The sequence below is a fragment of the Mytilus trossulus genome, chromosome 3 (genome assembly GCF_036588685.1).
Source record: "Mytilus trossulus isolate FHL-02 chromosome 3, PNRI_Mtr1.1.1.hap1, whole genome shotgun sequence".
Lineage (NCBI taxonomy): Eukaryota > Metazoa > Mollusca > Bivalvia > Mytilida > Mytilidae > Mytilus > Mytilus trossulus.
The window spans coordinates 71,601,327-71,621,414 of record NC_086375.1 but is presented as its reverse complement, the minus strand read 5'-3'; the positions used below and the strand labels follow the sequence as shown (position 1 = coordinate 71,621,414).

General features: G+C 31.7%; 1 protein-coding gene across 4 annotated transcripts in view; it reads left to right on the top strand.

Annotated features, from left to right (window-relative positions):
- LOC134712304 (cytosolic phospholipase A2-like) overlaps positions 1-18,988 on the top strand; it is a 33,597-nt gene extending 14,609 nt beyond the window's left edge. For all 4 annotated transcript variants that reach the window (XM_063573720.1, XM_063573717.1, XM_063573718.1 and 1 more), the window contains 8 exons: positions 9,179-9,293; positions 10,341-10,478; positions 10,784-10,834; positions 11,453-11,861; positions 13,591-13,694; positions 15,013-15,182; positions 16,568-16,754; positions 17,430-18,988. In XM_063573720.1, the coding sequence (XP_063429790.1) occupies positions 9,179-9,293; positions 10,341-10,478; positions 10,784-10,834; positions 11,453-11,861; positions 13,591-13,694; positions 15,013-15,182; positions 16,568-16,754; positions 17,430-17,671 (1,416 nt within the window). In that variant the 3' untranslated portion in view covers positions 17,672-18,988. The remainder of the gene's footprint in view (positions 1-9,178; positions 9,294-10,340; positions 10,479-10,783; positions 10,835-11,452; positions 11,862-13,590; positions 13,695-15,012; positions 15,183-16,567; positions 16,755-17,429) is intronic.
- The last annotated feature ends 1,100 nt before the right edge of the window (positions 18,989-20,088 follow it).

The following is a 20,088-nucleotide window of genomic DNA, read 5'->3' as shown; positions in this document are numbered from 1 at the left end:
TCGATTTCAACATTCAACATTCGTTAGTTAGAAATATTTCATATGTTCATTAATTAATGTGTATATTTTGTATTTGTTTTGGAGAAGACGTTTCTAAGTTGTAAAACTTGTGTCTGACCCTTTTGTCATTTTAAACAATAAAATATGTTTAAACTAACATTCGTTTTCAACGTTCAACATTCAACATTCGTTTTCAACATTCAACATTCGTTTTCAACATTCGATTTTCAACTTTCAACATTCGATTTCAACATTCAACATTCGATTTCAATATTCAACATTCAACATTCAACATTCAATTTTTTTTCTCGTATTGATATACAACATTCAACATTCAACATACGATTTCAACATTCAATTTTCAACTTTCAACATTCGTTTTCAACATACATTCAACATTCGTTTTCAGGATTTGAACATTTGATTTGAATATTCCATCATTCGTGATTTGTTTTCATTATTAAAAAATTCAATATTGTATTTTTGACTTCACTTTACTTAATATGTTGTTCAACGATCAATTTTAAGATTCATCATTTGTTTTGAACTACGGTGATAAAGTAATCAAAGACTTTCAAATTACATTGTTTATATCTTTTATAAAGATTAAATTGTTACATTTAGATATGAAACAGATCACAAATTTAAATTGTACAATATAATAATACATGAAGATGGTACAAAAAAATAGATTAATACAACATGACACTAACAAGGGAGGTAATTTCATTTTTTAAACCGACAAGAAATATAGCCCGTTAAACTTAAAGTATAAATTCACAGGTCAGAGATTGATTAATGGATCATTTTTTTTATTTAATCGGAGATTATGTCGACGGATCATATACAACAGTCTTTTTCAATCTAAACAAAAAGGGTGCGTGATCTTCAGTTTTAAGTTTGGAGATGATCTAAGATGATTAGAAATAACAGTGACTATCCTCTATTATTATTAAAGCATACCTACATTTTTGACGAGGGTTACCCGGTAGAGATAGAATTGGAAAATTGCGCAAAATCTTTCATTCGGAAAGTTTCTTTCGGACCCTCTCTAAATCTAAAGCGCAAGTTTTGTTTAATTTATTTTTATAAATTCTGGTCTCGGAGTAAAATATATAGATACACTGTAAGACTTTTTATCACAAGACATTTATAGGATAAAGAAAAAAAAACTTGTTATCCACATAGTCAAGTGTATGGCTATGGTTAGTTTAAACATATTAATTTGTAGTGGATTGAACATGTTCTTTTGGAATTGGAATCGAACTAGGAACCTTTTGAGTTCGTGTTCCGGTGCACTAACCTTTGTGCCTATTTTTTTTTTAAGAATAAGAATACTTTATTAATCCAATTGTGGACCCTTGTGGGTTTTTTCATACAATGATTACAATGATTTGTTATAACAATGAAATAATAAAATGAAATACATGTCAATAGAACACTGAATAGTTATTGCATGCACATGGAATAGAAAGTAATATGGGAGACAATCAATTTCTGTAAGGATTATTCCCCTTAAAACAGATATGGTGTTTTGAGCTGCACGAAAATGAAGTGCAGCCCCAACTGATTAGATATATAGACTTTATAAGTTTGATTAACTTGTGTCTCATCCCTTTTGCACATTTACGCAAATAAAATATGTTTAAACTATTAGATATACTAGTAAGGGTATTTTTCTCCCATGTACATAGAGCAACCAATTACCAAGATATTTATGTATATAATTATATTTCTTACACAATTGCAAGAATATGATAAGCACCTTAGAGATTTGACTGCAGTTTATTAATGCATATATAAGCATTTACATATTAATAGATGAAATATACATACACATAGATAGAGAAATGTGCACTTATATTTAATTTTTGAATTTGAAATATATATATGGATAAACTAAAAGAGATTTAGCCAGAATTTGTGGATCTCAATTCAAAACTCTGGATCCATAAGAAAAATACTTAACTTTTTATAATGGGTATAAATGGTCCGGTTCCGCGTATTTATTTTCCCGAAAAAACAATTACAGGGCTACCGGTCCTTGCCGATATTGTCGCAAAACGTTCTTTGAAATATTCTTCCGCATGTTTTAACATACCTAAATCATCCCAATATCTGAAAGCGTTTAGAAAAAAGGCCGTATAATGGTTTATTGCGGAATGACGGGATGACAGAATCACGGACTAGGGTAAAACTATAAAGCACCGACAACTTCGTTGCAGGGCCATAATTATTTCTGCAAGTTCACATTTGAAACCCCGAGTACGTAGCTTTCAATTGTTTTTCCATTCGGAGCCTATTAAATATGAATCTTGCTCATTTGTGAAGGCTATGTGGTGACTTAAACTAGAAGGCGTGGATGGCGTTTAAGGAATAGAGAATAGCGGGGTTGAATATTAGAGACAATGGAACAAAAATAAATAAAATAGAACAATGAGGTGTTCAAATATAAAGAGAATAAGTTAACTGGCAAAAAGTATAAAGAATAGAGAAAAATGGCTCACAACATTAAAGAGTATATAGAGAAAAAATGCTTAAGGGTTTCGCGGAACCCAGTGTCTAACCTACTTATGCTGTTAATCGCAGGCTCAACGAAAGAGGAATAAAATCAATAAAAATATTCCTCTTGATACTATCTCATGATTCTAAGAAGCTTCTGTTCACGTTTGGTAAAAATACAGAATGTTCTAAAAACCTTAACTGCAGACTGTCCGTAATATAATAAGGAAGAAAAACTAAGTTCATTTATAAGTAAAATAAATATATACAGGTACAAAATTTTAACAAAATATTCTTTTAGATACAATACATTTTGTTCTAGCGTTTGATCATAAACAAGCTTCTGTCCAAGCTTGGTACAGGTCCAAAATAGTTTAAGAAAGTAAATAAAATTTCAAAACTTTAACGACAGAGTGAATGTAATGGTTCCTGGCAGAAAAACTGAGTCCTTTTTAAAAGTAAAATATGAAAAAAATGGAATTTTATTTTTCCAAAATTTACTTCTGGATACTATCTTATGATCAGAAACAAACTTCTGTCCAAGTTTGGTACAGTATAGTTTAAGAAATTTATTAAATTTCAAAAACTTTAACCACAGAGTGAATGTAATGTTTCCTGGCAGAAAAACTAAGTCCATTTAAAAGTAAAATATGAAAAAAAAGGAATTTTATTTTTCCAAAATTTACTTCTGGATACTATTTTATGATCAAAAACAAACTTATGTCCAAGTTTGGTACAGTATAGTTTAAGAATTTTTTTAAATTTCAAAAACTTTAACCACAGAGTGAATGTAATGTTTCCTGGCAGAAAAACTAAGTCCATTTATAAGTAAAATACGGAAAAAATGGAATTTTATTTTTACAAAATTTACTTCTGCATACTATCTTATGAATATAAAAAAGCTTCTGTCCAAGTTTGGTAGAAATCCAGTTTAGTTTAAGAAAGTAATTAAAATTTCAAAAACTTTAATCACAGAGTGAATATTTGTGGACGCCGATGACACCGACGCAGACGCCGACGGAATGTAATATCGTTATGTCTCGCTTTTTCGACTAAAGTCGAAGGCTCGACAAAAATGGCCTGAAGTAAAACTATGATTTAAGTATTACGGAATACAGAAACGAAAACCCCCACTTTGAGACCATTATACGAGTAGCCTAAAGCAACGCTATTTTGTCCCAAAAATATCATGATAAAACACATAATCATAGCCAATAGTTTATTCTTAACCCAGACCAGAAAACATGCCTTTAAACATGCCCACTCACAAACAAAATATATTAAAAGCAATTTTTTTTTACACTTTTTTATTTTTATGTTGTTTTAGAATATAAATTTGACTTGAATTTATATGAGTATATTAAATATACATGTACATGTATATACCAATCAGAGTTAGTTTATATCTAGTTTCTCGTCTTACTTTACAAAAGGCCAGTAGAACTACTTTGATAGATCATGTTGACTGATAAGCTGTCTATATAAAGTAATGGGACAATGCATGGAATGAAGACATTACCAAGTCACCGTATGCAATATTTAAAAAAACATCCTGAGCTTACCATATAGTCATCAACTAACAACCAACACGGTGTGAGCTCTGGTTTCCACGAATTTATAGATTATAGATCAGTTACAAGTCCAACACGCAAGTTACGTAAAGGAAAGCTCTCTCGCAACAATACACCGGAATGACTTCACGGTCATCTGCTGTAAAAGGGACACAAAAAAAAAAACAGACCCGAGAGTAATCGCAGTTACTGACAGCTAGTTCAAGGCCAATAAAAACAAATCCAAATCCAGTGGATTTAGTATAAAGACGTTATTAACAATAAATGAAAAACACGACCTTATGCAATGCCAAAGCATATGTAACAACACATTGTAGTATTTTGATGTGTAAAACAATAATATTTAATACGGTTTTAAGTTACAGATAACAAAATTACTAGTTATACCAATGAGAACAATATTCAAAAATATTTTTACAGTGTTTGATTGGTATTGAAAGGACTGCTAAGTTTGCTGCCCCATTCTTTTTTAATTGGCATGCATACACTTTCTTTTACATATTTATTGATTAATACTATATTGCAGAAGTAGTGGCAATATATCTTTAAGTGAAACATGTTGTTTGTGACCTTAGGGAAATTTATTTGGGTATGCCGATTATGGTCTCATTGAGATTTACCAGACCTTCATTCAAATTCAGCACATTTTTTACGTTCCATTTATGGACTTTTAAATTATGCTGTTCGTTCTGTGCGTCCGTTCGTTCTACCGTTTATCCGTCTGTTTCGCTTCAGGTTAAAGTTTTTTGATAAAGGTAGTTTTTGATGAAGTTACAGTCTAATCAATTGAAACACAGCATACATATTCCATATTACAAATTGTGACTTGGATGGAGAGTTGTCTCATTGGCACTCATAACACACCTTCTTATATCTATATAATCTTTTGATCGGTTTAATTGGGGTCTTCAGCTGGCATGTCAGTTACTGCTAGTAGTTTAATTTATGAATTAGTTTCATTTTGCGTAGTTTTTTTGTTGGTACCTATTCCGACATCGGACTAGGATTTCTTTTAAACTGAGTGTTTCTGTGCAATTGCTGTGTGTTTGTTTATTCTACATTGGCTAGCTATAGTTGTATAGTTGTATAGTTGTATAGTAGGAGGATTTAGATCTCACAAAGTATGTTTAACCCCGCCTCAATTTTTGCGCCTGTCCCAAGTCAGGAGACTCTGACCTTTGTTAGTTATTTTATGGTGTTTTCATTCTCAGTTGTATTAATTGAATAATTGATTGATTGATTGATTGATTAATTGATTGATTGATTTGCTCATTGTACTACAAACAAAAGTCCTGATCATTTGACCAATAAAACTCTACATTTACTTTTGCCTTAGAATTAAATTTTTAAAAAAACAAAAAAACTCAACCTTTTTTAATGTATGTAACTTCTTTGACATTTGAATTCGACATTGTTTTTACAAACTACCATTATAGATTTCCAGGAAATGTTCTGCATAAAACCCTTTGGGAAAGCCTATTGACCCAATTTTCCAAACATTTATTGTAGCCCAATAATTTTGCAAGGTGTTGCAACATGTAGTGTAAAGACTTTACAGCCGATTCAGTGAGTGTGTAGGCAAATGTGGTATTCTTGGTCAAATTGCTTGCTAGCTGTATGGTGAAGTCAATATTAGGTTAGGTAAACTACCCTCCATTAAGAGTAGACTGGTTCGACATATAACCAATCAAACTGTCTGTAGGACTAGGCTAATTCCACACAAGGGTAGTATACCTTACCTAAAAATGACTTCACGGTTTAACAAGAAAGGTAACAAATGATATTACCTTTGTCTTCACATTCAATGCAATCGGCTGTAATGAAAATGCGGAGTTTGTAAGACTAGGCTCAAGCAGCCCGTCGGCAGCATCCAGCTTTCAAATATATATAAGCATAAATTTTGCATAAGACTCAAACGTACTTCAAAAAAAGACACCATTTAATGATTTTTTTTAAATTTCATTTATGGTTCATTAGTCATATACAGGCAATAGAAACCGCTTTCAATATACTAGTATTATACAACGTGCAGCACGCTTTACATTTTAAAGAGTCAACAATTGTGTGTGTTTATAGAATTGTAAATAGTTATGATTATTTTTAAATTATGACAAATTGCTCTATTCTGTGAAATACAAAGCTTTTGGAAATTCCATATTCTCGGCATCCTGTAAAATAGTTCATGAACAGTAATGATTGTTCTGCATTAGAAGAAAAGAAAGTTGCACTCTTGCTTTCAACTTGTTTAGGCCACACAAAACTGATTTTACAAAACATTCTACCCCGGAACTAGTGGATTCGCTTAATTATGACTAGACCAAAGGTTTATATTTTGTATTCAAAGTATGGTGGACAAGAAAATTATTATTTGGATAAAAAAAAATAATCCTAGCTATACCCAAATTTTTAATTCTGATCAAGTAGGCTCTATATCTCTAGCTTACGTTTTCGCTTAGTGCAGATAAAAGTATTGCCGCAGAATTGCTTTTATCAACTATCCGGTAAGGGTTGGGTTGGGTATTCGACCTCAAGTTGAGACCTACTTTAGAAGAAAAAACTAAGCAGAACAACACCCTGGATTTGTTCTACTGTAAACCTCTGCTGTCAAGCATAGTGCGGACAATTTTTGCAACCTTGATTTTTTTTCATTCGATTTTCATTCGATTTACACATTGTGCAGACAAAAGTATGGCCGTTGAAATGTGTTTGATCATATTTTCGGTAATGGTAAGGTAGGGTGGTTAGCTGAAGTCCACTTGAAAAAAAAGTGGCCTCCAATGTGGTTTTATGAAAAACAATTACCCGCAAATTTATGGTAGTTTGCAAAAAAATAATATTTTTTTGGTTATAATGTGATATGTAATATGTTGGCAAATAATGAAAGCTCGTATCTTAATTAATAGACATCGAAATAAAGAGAAATGGTATGATAACTAATACAAATCTCCCAGAGACAAACTTACATTGATTAAGGCAACTAGTATGATGGTCTGGATTAAGGGTTCTTAATTTCTGTATTCTTTGATATTTTAGGCCATTTTTCTCTATTCTCTATACTTTTTGACAATTGTTCTCTTCTCTTTTTATTTTAACACCATTATTCTAGCTTTTTTTATTTATTTCTTGGTCCATTGTCTCTATTATTTATATTTTTTGTCAACTATTCTCAATTACATAATTCCCCATCAACGCCCTCTAGTTCAGGTCACCATATATATATAGCCTTCACAAACAAGCAAAACAAAAACCCTATAGGCTCCGAATTCCAAAATAATTGAATGCTTGTCCAGGTTTGAAATTTGTTTTTTAATCAATCTATCAAGAAAAACACATTATCGTCCTCGATGTTCACGGTACTGAAAATACTGGCAGATGGACGTTGGTCATCAATTCAGGTCGATCTAAGATTATTAGAAATTCTAATAATCTTAGATCGACCTTTCTAAACTTAAAAGTAAAGTTCACGCTCCCGATTCCAGATTGTTAAAGACATTTGATCTGACAACCGCTGTGCATGTATACTTTAACGACCAGGCTAGTTTTCTCGTCAGTTTTAAAAAGTAATTACCTCCCTTATAAGTGTCATGTTGTAACAAATCTATTTATTTGTACCATCTTTATGTATCGTAATATTATATTGTACAATTTAAATTTGTGGTTCGTTTAATATTCAAAAAATGATAATTTATTATTTATCAAAGGTATAAACAAGGTAATTTGAAAGTCTTTGATTACTTTATCACCGTATTTCAATTCAGAAGTCATGCGGTTTATTTCCTCTACATTATGTTTACATAAATTAGAGTGTTAACATTGCCCTTTATTGGGAGAACATCATAATGAAAAAAAAAAATTGGGAGAACATCATGCTCTTTAAAATTAAGTTTCATATTCAATTGGTTTTAGTGAAGTAAATAACAAAAATTGAAAACACTTTCGTTATCCTTTTAGGTTTTAGAAAAATAAAATAAAGAAAAACGAAAACACTTGTTTTTCATTTTGGTTTTCGAGAAACCAAAAACGAACAATGAAAACATTCTCGTTTTTTGTTTTATGTTTTTGATAATCGAATGTTGAAAACAAATGTTGAATGTTGAAAACGAATGTTGAATGTTGAAAACGAATGTTGAATGTTGAAAGTTGCAAATCGAATATTGAAAACGAATGTTGAATGTTGAAAACGAAAGTTGAATGTTGAAATTGAATGTTGAAAGTTGAAAATCGAATGTTGAAAACGAATGTTGAATGTTGAATGTTGAAATCGAATGTTGAAGGTTGAAATCGAATGTTGAAAGTTGAAAATCGAATGTTGAAAACGAATGTTGAACGTTGAAAACGAATGTTGAATGTTGAAATCGAATGTTGAAAGTTGAAAATCGAATGTTGAAAACGAATGTTGAATGTTGAAATCGAATGTTGAATGTTGAAAATGGATATGAGAAAAAAAAAAAAAAAAAAAAATTTGAATGTTGAATGTTGAATATTGAAAACGAATGTCGAATGTTGAAAATCGAATGTTGAAAGTTGAAAATCGAATGTTGAAAGTTGAAAATCGAATGTTGAATACGAATGTTGAATGTTGAAAATGGATATGAGAAAAAAAAAAAAAAAAAAAAAATTTGAATGTTGAATGTTGAATATTGAAATCGAATGTTGAATGTTGAAATCGAATGTTGAATGTTGAAAATGGATATGAGAAAAAAAAAAAAAAAAAAAAAAAAAAAAAAAAATTTGAATGTTGAATGTTGAATATTGAAATCGAATGTTGAATGTTGAAATCGAATGTTGAATGTTGAAATCGAATGTTGAATGTTGAAAATGGATACGAGAAAAAAAAAAAAAAAATAAATAAAAAAAAAAAAAAAATAAAAAAATTGAATGTTGAATGTTGAATGTTGAATATTGAACCAACTTGACATCCGTTCGCTTTTTATATCAAAACTGCACTTATTTATAACTAATATATAACCTTTCGTAATACCGTAGTCCTTTCCTCGTTTTTGTTTTATAAATGTTATAACAATAACTAACCAGAATTGGTTTGTCCCTGATTAGAATGAATTGGTATCAAAACTTATTTCTTTTCACTTTTGCTTTCTTTGTAGAGAATGAGTTGTAGGTGGAGCGAACAGAGAAATAAATTGTCAGAGGGAACTGTTCCCCTTCCATTATTGTCAGCCATTCATGCCAAAGAGGAAAAAAATACTAAAGAGTTTCATGGTATAGGCATATTGTTCAAGATCTTTACATTTAGATAATAGATTGATAGATATGATTTGTCTCAAATTATGCCAAACAATGTATGATCTTCAAATTTGCAAAGGCAAATGTATGTTCCTAACTCAGCGGGATTTGATTTATTGCTTTATTTACATTATGGCAACACCGCCTACACGGTATCCAATACCCTAGATCACTCGAACACATAGGCTACATACAGATATAGCTTTCGCAGGTCTCAGCAATGACTTTCCTAGTCTGCTCTATCTAGGAATGTAACACCTTAAATGATGGCAAGTATAGATGGAGTTCCTTTCAAATCGAAACATGTGACAACTACATGACAAAAATATACATCGGATAACACGTGGTTAACCACGATCAACACCAGAATAGATATATAATTCGTCTCAAATATAGCCCAATATTGTTAGATCTTAAAATTTACGTGAGAGGGATGGATTTTGTCACATTGTTACAGAAGTAATGGTTCAAATCCACTTGAGGGAAGAAGTTACATTTGTTAATACAACTGATCTTTCCATCTTCATCTAGGACGATCTAATTTGGTGAGACTACCTATTGGAATGATTAACTAATCATAATAAATGAACAAAACGTTTCTACCGTGATAATTATAAGTTAAAAGTTCAAAATGTCACAGTTCACAATCAGTGTTACCGATCAAGTTGTAGTAAATAAATTCGATAAACACTTCGTGCACGAAAGTGTTTTTTTTATTTTTTTACCACTTCAGGTATAACTTATTAAAATGACATAACATACTAATCGCAATTATTGTTTATACTATTTCAAATTGAATAGGATTGAATGTTTGACTATAAGAACACTTCAATCTCCGAAAAAAATATTACTTGAAATGATTGCGTAATAACAAAAAACCTTGTACACCAGTGGTATACTCAATTAGGGAATAGGGCTAGGGTATTTAGACCAATTTGCAGTTTGCCACGTACAACACTTGATTGTAGTTTAATAAAGAAAACAACCGATATGCTCTGATATATGTTAATTATTTTTAACCAGAATGGGTAGAGTTTTCTCCATATGAAGTAAGCATTCAACATTATGGAGCGGCAATTGACATGACAAATTTTGGAAGCAAATTTGACAAAGGACTACTTACACAACGATTCGATGAAATCCCTCTTTTCGAGATAATGGGTGAGTAAGGACTGTACGTAAAATTGTTATTCGAAATATTTTTCTCACAGGAAAAAGTTCATTCGGGTCATAACTTCTCAATAGAATAAAGTAGTTATAGAAAACAATCGATCCTTGACATGAACTTTTGTACTTATGCAATAAGTCATATAAAATCAATTAAATTGAAATTCCAGAAACTTTACAAGGAGAATGCAATTAATTATCTACAAGAACATTACAAAATGACTTGAACAGAAAATAGATATTAAATCAATTGAAATCATTTATGTATTAACTGGTATATGTCTTCATCATACTTTCAGGTATATGTGGGAGTGCCTATACATTAACGCACGAAGAGTTACTGAACAAAGGTATGCATATTAATGTGTTTATGATCATCAATGAGAAAATTTCATTCTAATTCTGCTGACGCCACACACCATAAGTTAAATTAATAACTTGTATAACTTTATGTTGCTTCGTCTGTTTATAAAACGATAAAACGTAATAAGAATCATAGTTATTACAGCGTGGACAACCGCATTACTTATCTTGGTAATAATACTGAATTATTTACCGTTAACTTGTTTGTCATCAGCTATTGATAACAGTGAGTTTATGCTCACTTAGCCTGAGAGAGGCCTTCCAGTTGTGATTTAGATATAATAAAAGAGTAAAGAACGAGAAGAAAAATTAGAAAGTTTAAGTATTCAACTTTGTTATTTTTCATGGTTTTTTTATTTAATTCATTTGTATGTTTTGGAGTTCAGTGTGACGTCCATTCTCACTGGTTTAGGCGTTAAAAACCTTTCAGGACCAACAGTTTAAATTTCTATTATACGTACGATATAACAAGTTTGCGTTACATACGAAATTTCACCTATACTAATCTGACCAAGTCAAGTGATAAACGGAGAGCGATAAGAAATAGTCTTATCCACGCTGTTATGAAAATGATTCTATCAAGTTGCAACGTTTCTTTGTTGTAGATTCTATCAACTTCAAAACTGTAGAAAAATCTGCCGATCCTTCCAGAAGTCATGAAATAAATGATATCGAAATCGATGCCCAACATTCAATTAACGAGGGTTACTATTCTGACAATGATGATGTATTCCATGAAGAAGACGAAGAATATGGATTTCATCAATCTAATGTCTCATCTCCTAGTAAAGAAGAACTGGCTGAAATGGAAGAATTGTTTAAAAGAATTTGCCAGATACGCAACCAAGAAGGACGTAAATTTGAAGAGGAAACAAACGGAAATGAAAACGATGATATCAACGATGAGGCAAATTTAAATCGAGGAAGCAGTCGATTTATGCATAGTTGTTCATTAGAAGGAGACGTGGAAATTGATGGTGCCTTTGACTACTCAAAAACGTTTGTAATGGAACAGTAAGTGTCTTGTCCATTTTAGTAAGATATGTTTAAGAATGGAATAGTTTCGTTTTATATTAAGTCAGGCTTGTCCAAACTCAAACAATTTGACAATGCAGGTTTCGTGTGGGTTTAACAACTCATGATATCACTAACATCGTCGTATTTTCTATTTGTTGACCGCTTTTGCAGACTAGTGAAAATAAATTATGACATGAGTTAAGCTCTAACACAAATGAAGTTGTTAAATTGTTAAATTTTCTTATCCACGGAATATATTACCATAATCATTTTGTAGCACACCTTTTAGGAATTTTGGTCCTCATTGCTCTTCAATTTTATGCTTTTTTGGCTTTCTAAATGCTAGGATTTTGTTCTGAGCGTCACTGATAATTCTTGGGTAGACGAAACGCTCGTCTGGTGTATCACATTATAAACCTTGTACCTTTGATAACCAATTGTTTCAAACATATTCTCTAAAATCGCATGGTTGATATGGATCACACTTAATGTATAATTCATAGGATGTTAAGTTTATAGAGATTATCCGAGGTTTTGATTGGTCATCAAATGCAATTAAAAAAAGGGAAAAACTCAAAAAGAGTGACGAAAGATACCAAAGGAACAGTCAAATTTTTTTTTTTTAATACAATAATGTCTTTATTGCACTTTTCTTTGCTGTTGTAACAAATTACTCGACCTACAGCAGTTGGCCGAGTATCCCTGTGAATTAGTCACTGGAACAGTCAAACTTATAAATCTAAAACAAACTGACAACGCCATGGCTTAAAATGAAAAAGACAAACAGACAAACAATAGTACACATGACACAACATAGAAAACTAAAGAATAAACAACAAGAAACATACCAAAAACTAGGGATGATCTCAGGTGCTCCGGAAGGATAAGCAGATCATGTTCCACATGTGACACCCGTCGTGTTGCTTATGTAATAACAAATCCGGTAAATAGTCTTAATTCGGTAGGTCACATTCATGAAAGGGAAGGGAATTGTAGTTACGACGCAAGGAACATATCCGATATAATTTGTAAAACGGTTATTCCATAACGGTCAACCAACTCATGATAGCGTCCGTAAAATTTACGAAGGATTGATTTCAACTTCACCATTTGAAACTCACGGTTTAATAGCTTCCTTGAGACTGATATATTTATTTTAGTAAAGCAGTTATAGTTACACTAGCACACGTAACAGTTATTACCAGGTCAATTCTATCTGCGATCAAAACTATAAATTCAACAGCTCTTTTATATTATGCATCCCGGACGTGTACATTTACGCTGTTTTGCTATTATTCTGAAGTCACACATCTTACAAGTAAAGTTTGTCATCAAGTCCAGAACTACGATCATGTAACTTCTTATTAAGGTCTTCGAAGTTATCAGTTAGTAAATACTTATTGGACTCACAAATATGTTCTCTATCTAAATTGGTGTGTTAGAGATGTGTTTAAAGGATTTTGTTCCAGATTAGGGTTTCAGGCCTCTTTCAGTCTTAAGTCTTGGTCGATCGGTGAACTTAATGAAACAGAAAAAAAAAGTTCTTAACTCTGTCATGACTGTATAAAAGGTGCGAATAAAACAAAACGCATGTACAAATTTATAAAGAATATGATAGATTAGAAAGGATAAGTGGAGACTTCCATGAATTGATAGGCAGACAAATATCAAAAGAATCAACCTTTACCATTTTTCTTTTTATGTTTCTTATAATTATTGTTTGAAGTTGCATGAAGACTAGACGGCATAGGGCGGCAATGGTCAATAATCCTTTCTGGAATGTATCTTTTGATGAAACAGATAGTGCCTGTTGCCAAGGAAAACCAACTTGTAAGTTTGATAGTGCTTAACGCATACATGTATCAAGTTAGAACGAAAAAAGCTATGATTTATGGCACTTTGAAATAATTCAAAGGAACCATAAAATTCAATCAAGGTATTTTGTAGAAATGAACATTATATCAAAAGTACTTTACTTCAACATTTACTCCTAGAAACTAACGACACTAAATAATTACACTAGATAAAATTGAGAAAGGAAATGGTGAATGTGTCAAAGCAACAACAACCCGACCATAGAGCAGACAACAGCCGAAGTCCACCAATGGGTCTTCAATGTAGCGAGAAATTCCCGCACCCGTAGGCGTCCTTCAGCTGGCCCCTTAAAAAATATATTTACCAGTACAGTGATAATGGACGTCATACTTAACTCCGAATTATACACAAGAAACTAAAATTAAAAATCATACAAAACTTACAAAGGCCAGAGGCTCCTCACTTGGGACAGGCGCAAAACTGCGGTATGTTTCATTATAATACGTTATTATGATTGGCTAACTGGAACTCTCGCGTTATTCCTTATTTCATTCCGCGCGTCATACAAAATGTAATTCTGTCAACGCTTTTACACGCAAATAAAGTTACAAAAAGAAGCTTTCAATTCTTAAATACAACACAATGTGTTTGCCCATTGGGGTGAATTATCTAACCATTAACTATCTGCTCGTTTCGGCGATGAGTGTTTATGACATTAACATAGTTTCAATGTTTAAAGTTAGTGTACGATGTATATTTAATTTGACGAAACTTCATTTTTGATTATGACACGTAATGAAATTAATAACAAATATTGCTCTAACCTACTTATTTTGAATTTGAAGGTAAGGAATATAGGATAAAATGGCAAAAGCAACTCACTCAAGTACACTCAACGATTACGATTGCAAAATTATACTCGTCATTATTGTTGTAATGACAGCACAGTTTCGTTCTATGAGTGTTACTCTCTTCTAAATAAATGTCATAATTCTATAAAGTAAACTTCTTACAATTGAAAATACATTGCAAGATAACTTTCATATGAAACATATGTTTATTTTCATCTGCTACGACTTGTTGTGATTTTATTATTTTAAATAAAGGGACGCTATTTACTATGAATCTCAGTGATCCCATGAATATTCATAATCGCAGGGTTATGAAATACAAAGATACCGAACGTTGTTACAATAAATGAGATTTATAGTGAAATGAAGATAAATCGACACAAGACTTCACGCGTTTATGTATACAATTTTATATACTTTGTTGAAAGATTATATGGCATATGATAAAGCAGGTTTATTCATATTTGTTAACATTTTTTCAGCTTCGCCTAAGAATCTAATGAAGAATGACCTTGAGAAGTTATGTTTGATCGATGCTGGCTTAGCGTTCAACTCTCCGTACCCACTTCTCTTCCAACCCGGTAGGGACGTAGACCTCATCCTGTCATATGATTTTACAGACCGTAAAAAAGATTCTAATGAACCTTTCAAGGTAATAGTATTTGACTGATGAAAATATATTTACTTTGTTGATATGCTTATACATTTGTCAAATACTTATGCAATTTGCGCGTGTTGTTCGATTTATGTCAGTTCTTCATTGGTCAAAATTCGATCATGACGTCAAATTCACTTGCTTTCCTATGCATTTCCTATTGTAAAGTCATGAAGAAAAGAGACCATGCCCGATGACGTCACATAGAATGACCACATGTTTTTGCAGATTAGAGGAAAGATTGAAAGGAAGGATTGAATTTGTCTGCATATCGTATAAAAATCATTCTAGAGAAACAAATTCTACCATGAAATCTTGTGCAATTTGATATTTGTCCACTCTCGAAAGTTTAATTTTAGATATTTAAATACTACCATGTCAATTTGAAAATTTAACTATCTTGAGTGAACAAATACCACATAACACTCAATACAGTAGTATTATCTATATATATTTTAAATTCCAATATAAAAACCATCATGCCATGTGTTTGCAATACGTAGTAATAAGATTTCCAAATATCAACGTTGAGCATACAACCATTACAACTTCGATCTTTGGTAGAGGGTTACTGCTCACAAGGAAGCTATTAAACCAAGAGTGAAGTTGAAATCATCCCTTCGTAAATTTTACGGACGCCATCACGAGTTGGTTGACCGTTATGGAATAACCGTTTCACAAATGATATCTGATATGTTCCTTACGTCGTAACTACAATCCCTTTCCCTTTCATGAATTTGACCTACCGAATTAGACTATTTACCGGATTTGTAATCACATAAGCAACACGACGGGTGCCGCATGTGGAGCAGGATCTGCTTACCCTTCCGGAGCACCTGAGATCACCCCTAGTTTTTGGTGGGGTTCTTGTTGTTGATTCTTTAGTTTTCTATGTTGTGTCATGTGTACTATTGTTTTTCTGTTTGTCTTTTTCATTTTTAGCCATGGCGTTGTCAGTTTGTTTTAGATTCACGAGTTTGTCTGTCCCTTTGGTATCTTTCGTCCCTCTTCGATTCTTGAAAAATTTCAAATTGCTTGTTCTTATATGTGTATTTTTGTACAATGTTTTTATGTCATTTGTTCTCTGGAACTTTTTCATATGAAATCCTAAACTTTTTGATTGTTTTGGCAGAAATTACCGATTAAAATGTCAAAGTAAGTAAATAAAGGCAACAGTAGTATACCGCTGTTCAAACTTATGAATCCATTGATAAAAAACAAAATCGGGGTAACTAACTAAAACCGAGTGAAGGCATTAAAGTATTTAAAAAACTTATAAATGCACTTCAATCACACTTCTTATTTCAAAATTGGTAAATACGTTTATGCATTAATATTTTCAATATTAACCTGGTGCTGAAAAATGTGTTTTAAAATTTTAGACATTACTAACAGCAGAGGATTGGGCAAGAAAACATGACATCAAATTTCCAAAAATTAACGTTGACATTTACGAAGGCAAAGATGTGCAAGAACTTTACGTTTTTGAAGATGAAAATGATCCCGAATGTCCTATTATCATGCACTTTGTATTAGTGAATAAAGACTTCCGACTTTTTAAAAAACCAGGTAAGCACGTATATAATAGCAACGTATCGAAAACATTACTATCATTGCAGCAGAAGGCTTCTTATCTTAATGATTTTTAGTCTAAGAGTATACTTAAAACGGATAAAAAACGGATACAAAAAACCTCCACTTTTTATCGATAATTCTATTTTCAAAGCATATGTTGTATTTTTTTTTTTAACATTTTCCTTTTAAAATAAAATATTTTTTCAACTTTGATTAGCTGACTTATGTAAACACAGATACAAACGCTGCTTCACAAAAAATATTCTGTCATACAAGTTAGAGGTTACGCTAGCTATTAAACCAGTTTTAATCTATAACTGTTTTAAGAACATCCTTGTACCGGATCAGGAATATAACAGTTGGTGTCTATTCGGTCCACTGGTTGAAATATAGTCGAGTGTTTGATGTTATCAGGTTTTTATGATTCTCCCCTTTTTGATTTTTCCTTGGAGTTCGGGAAATCAATAATTCAGGTAATAAATTGTGAAAACTGATTGCTGTTCAACTATAAATAGTAGTCGTATCATGTAACATATAAACGTATCAAACTAGTGAACACTGAGTTATCGTCAAACAAATAAAATAAAACAAAAATTTAAATTAACTGACCAAGCCATGTGTCGAAAGGTGTTTTTGATTATTCGTATAATAAATTATTTATAATTTTAGGAGTCGAACGAAGTGAAAGTGAAAAGGAGTTCGCTAACTTCACTGTATATGATGATCAGTCAACATTCCACTGCACCAACTTCCAGTACAGTGAGAAGAATTTTGACAGATTGTCACAACTTTCGGAATTCATAGTTTTGAATAACACTGTTCATATCGAGGCCTGTATAAGGAAAAGCATAAAAAATAAACAGAATCGGAAAAAGCCTGAACGGCAAAGGCACGTTTCGTCGCCTGTGTAACATTTGTCTACTTGTATAAAAATTCATCTAAATGCACAAAGACGGAAATCGAATAAATCATGGTTTGACAACGAACGCAGTCAAAAAGAAAAAAGACAAGGCGCACTTTAAGATTATACAGACTATGTATATCATAATTTTGTACTTTTAAAATATCGTAATGTATTTGTTTACCTTAACTATTTTACATGTATTCATATTGTATGTTTCTCTGTAAACTTGTATTTAGTTTTTAGTTTTTAGAGAATAGAGTACCTACCTATCTATCTATAGAATAGGACAACTGTAATAACTATATCCATAGATATATGAAGATGTGGTGTGAGTGCCAATGAGACAGCTCTCCATCCAAATAACAATTTTAAAAAAGTAATCCTTTTTTTCAAATCTATACTGTTCGTTAGACATTCTTTCTGTTATTTGTCTAAGCAATGCTTCTTTTACAACAATGGTGATATGTAGTTTTGAGTATCTTATTGTGACGATTCTTGGCTGTCATTAATGTTCTGCAAATTAATGCTTTGGGTTGATTTTTTGATTGATTAATTGAGTTGTTGGTTGCTTAACGTTAATATTGCATTTGCCTTGATATGTGTTATGGCTATATGATTTTGCCGAGATAGGTAACGATACATCAATTTCAAACGGTTTAACAAAGTATGTAAGTTACCGTTTAATATATACCAATTGCATTTCCGTTAATATTATGAAAAGTGTCCAAGTAGTGCGGTGATGGAAAAGGGAAAAGTCGATTATTAAAAGAATTTAATTTCACATCAGGGTATGCGGCTTAAAATTGTCACAGTCCTAGAAAAATGATTCAACTTGAAATTAAGATTGGTCGTCAAAAGGTCGCATGGTGCAGGTTATTTTTTATTTTAGCTTTTAGTCAGCAAATTTGACCTCAAATGCAGATTATTAGTGGCAAGCAGTTTGGTTTTTTTTTATTCAAACGCTGCCAACAAATATCGTTCTTTTTGTTTTATTCAAACACCACACATAATGTTCTATGCATTTGGCGAAAAGGGTAATTATAAAAGCCTTTTGATGACAAATTATAAAGGTAAACATTTCTGTAACCTGGAAAAATGAGTGTTTCGCCTGATTCATATAATAAAGCGCTGATGAATGGATTATTTCATAAAGACTATAAAGTAATAAAACTGCAATTTTTCTATTTATGTATATACAAATTTGAGAGGAAAGATTGTGAAACACGATATTTTTTTTTAATTCTATCCCATGATTAACATAAAATAATTCCGGATAGTTGTATCCCGTCCATAATTGTGCTGAATACATAGTTTTCCACAAATATTTTGGTCTTGATATTTCTTGTTTTTGTTTTTGTTTTATTGTTTTGCTGAATTATTTGGGTATCTGGTATTCTTTTTTGAAGTTGTGTTGATATAGTTTTATATTTATATAAGAGGCAAAGTAAGTTTTTCAGTTGTTCATTTAAGAAATATGGATCCGACAAAATCCCAAAAAGATGACAAACTAGAAAGTCTGTTGAAACTTTTCACATTTCAAAGAAGCAAACATAAAGTTTAATCTATTGAATAAGATTATTTTATTAAAAACGGAAGTGAAAATATTGTGTACCACGTACAATTAACTGTTTTATTTTGACACAGTTGATAGGTGTGTGTTACATTTGAACGTTGTGTCGTTTGTTTTCTCTTATTTTTTTTAGTGTGGGTTCACACTATCGTAAGATGTGTCACGGAACTTGTCTATCCCAAATTAATGTGTTTGATTTTGATGTTGTTTGTTGTTCTCGTGGGATTTTGTCTGGTGCTTGGTCCGTTTCTGTGTGTGTTCCATTTTGATGTTGTGTCGTTGTTCTCCTCTTGTATTTAATGCGTTTCCCTCGGTTTTGGTTTGTTATCCCGATTTTGGTTTTTTTCCATGGATATATGAGTTGTGGACAGCGGTATACTACTGTTGCCTTTATTTAGCAGATTCTGTTCCAATTGTGACACCTGAGTGCCGAACGTGGAAATTTAGATTTGGTGACATGTACTGAATTATGAGGAAAAACTAGCGATTGAATTAGATACAAATTAAGTTTTTAAATCACCATATCACGAATAATGTACCCTTTAAGCTCTATCGTTTCCCTACTCACAAGCAACATCTTTTCGCGATTTAAGTAGTTATCAAAGTTACCAGGATTATAATTTAGTACGTCAGACGCGCGTTTCGTCTTCATAAGACTCATCAGTGACGCTCATATCAAAATATTTATAAAGCCAAATTTAAGATATTTAATTACGAAGTGCCAGATCGAACTGTAAATATGCCATTAATTTGAGTTTGATTCCTGTTTGTAATATACATGTATTGATAATTTTGATTCTCATGGCACATGTTACATCTTGATAAAAAAAAACTCTTTTTGAAATAATTAGAGT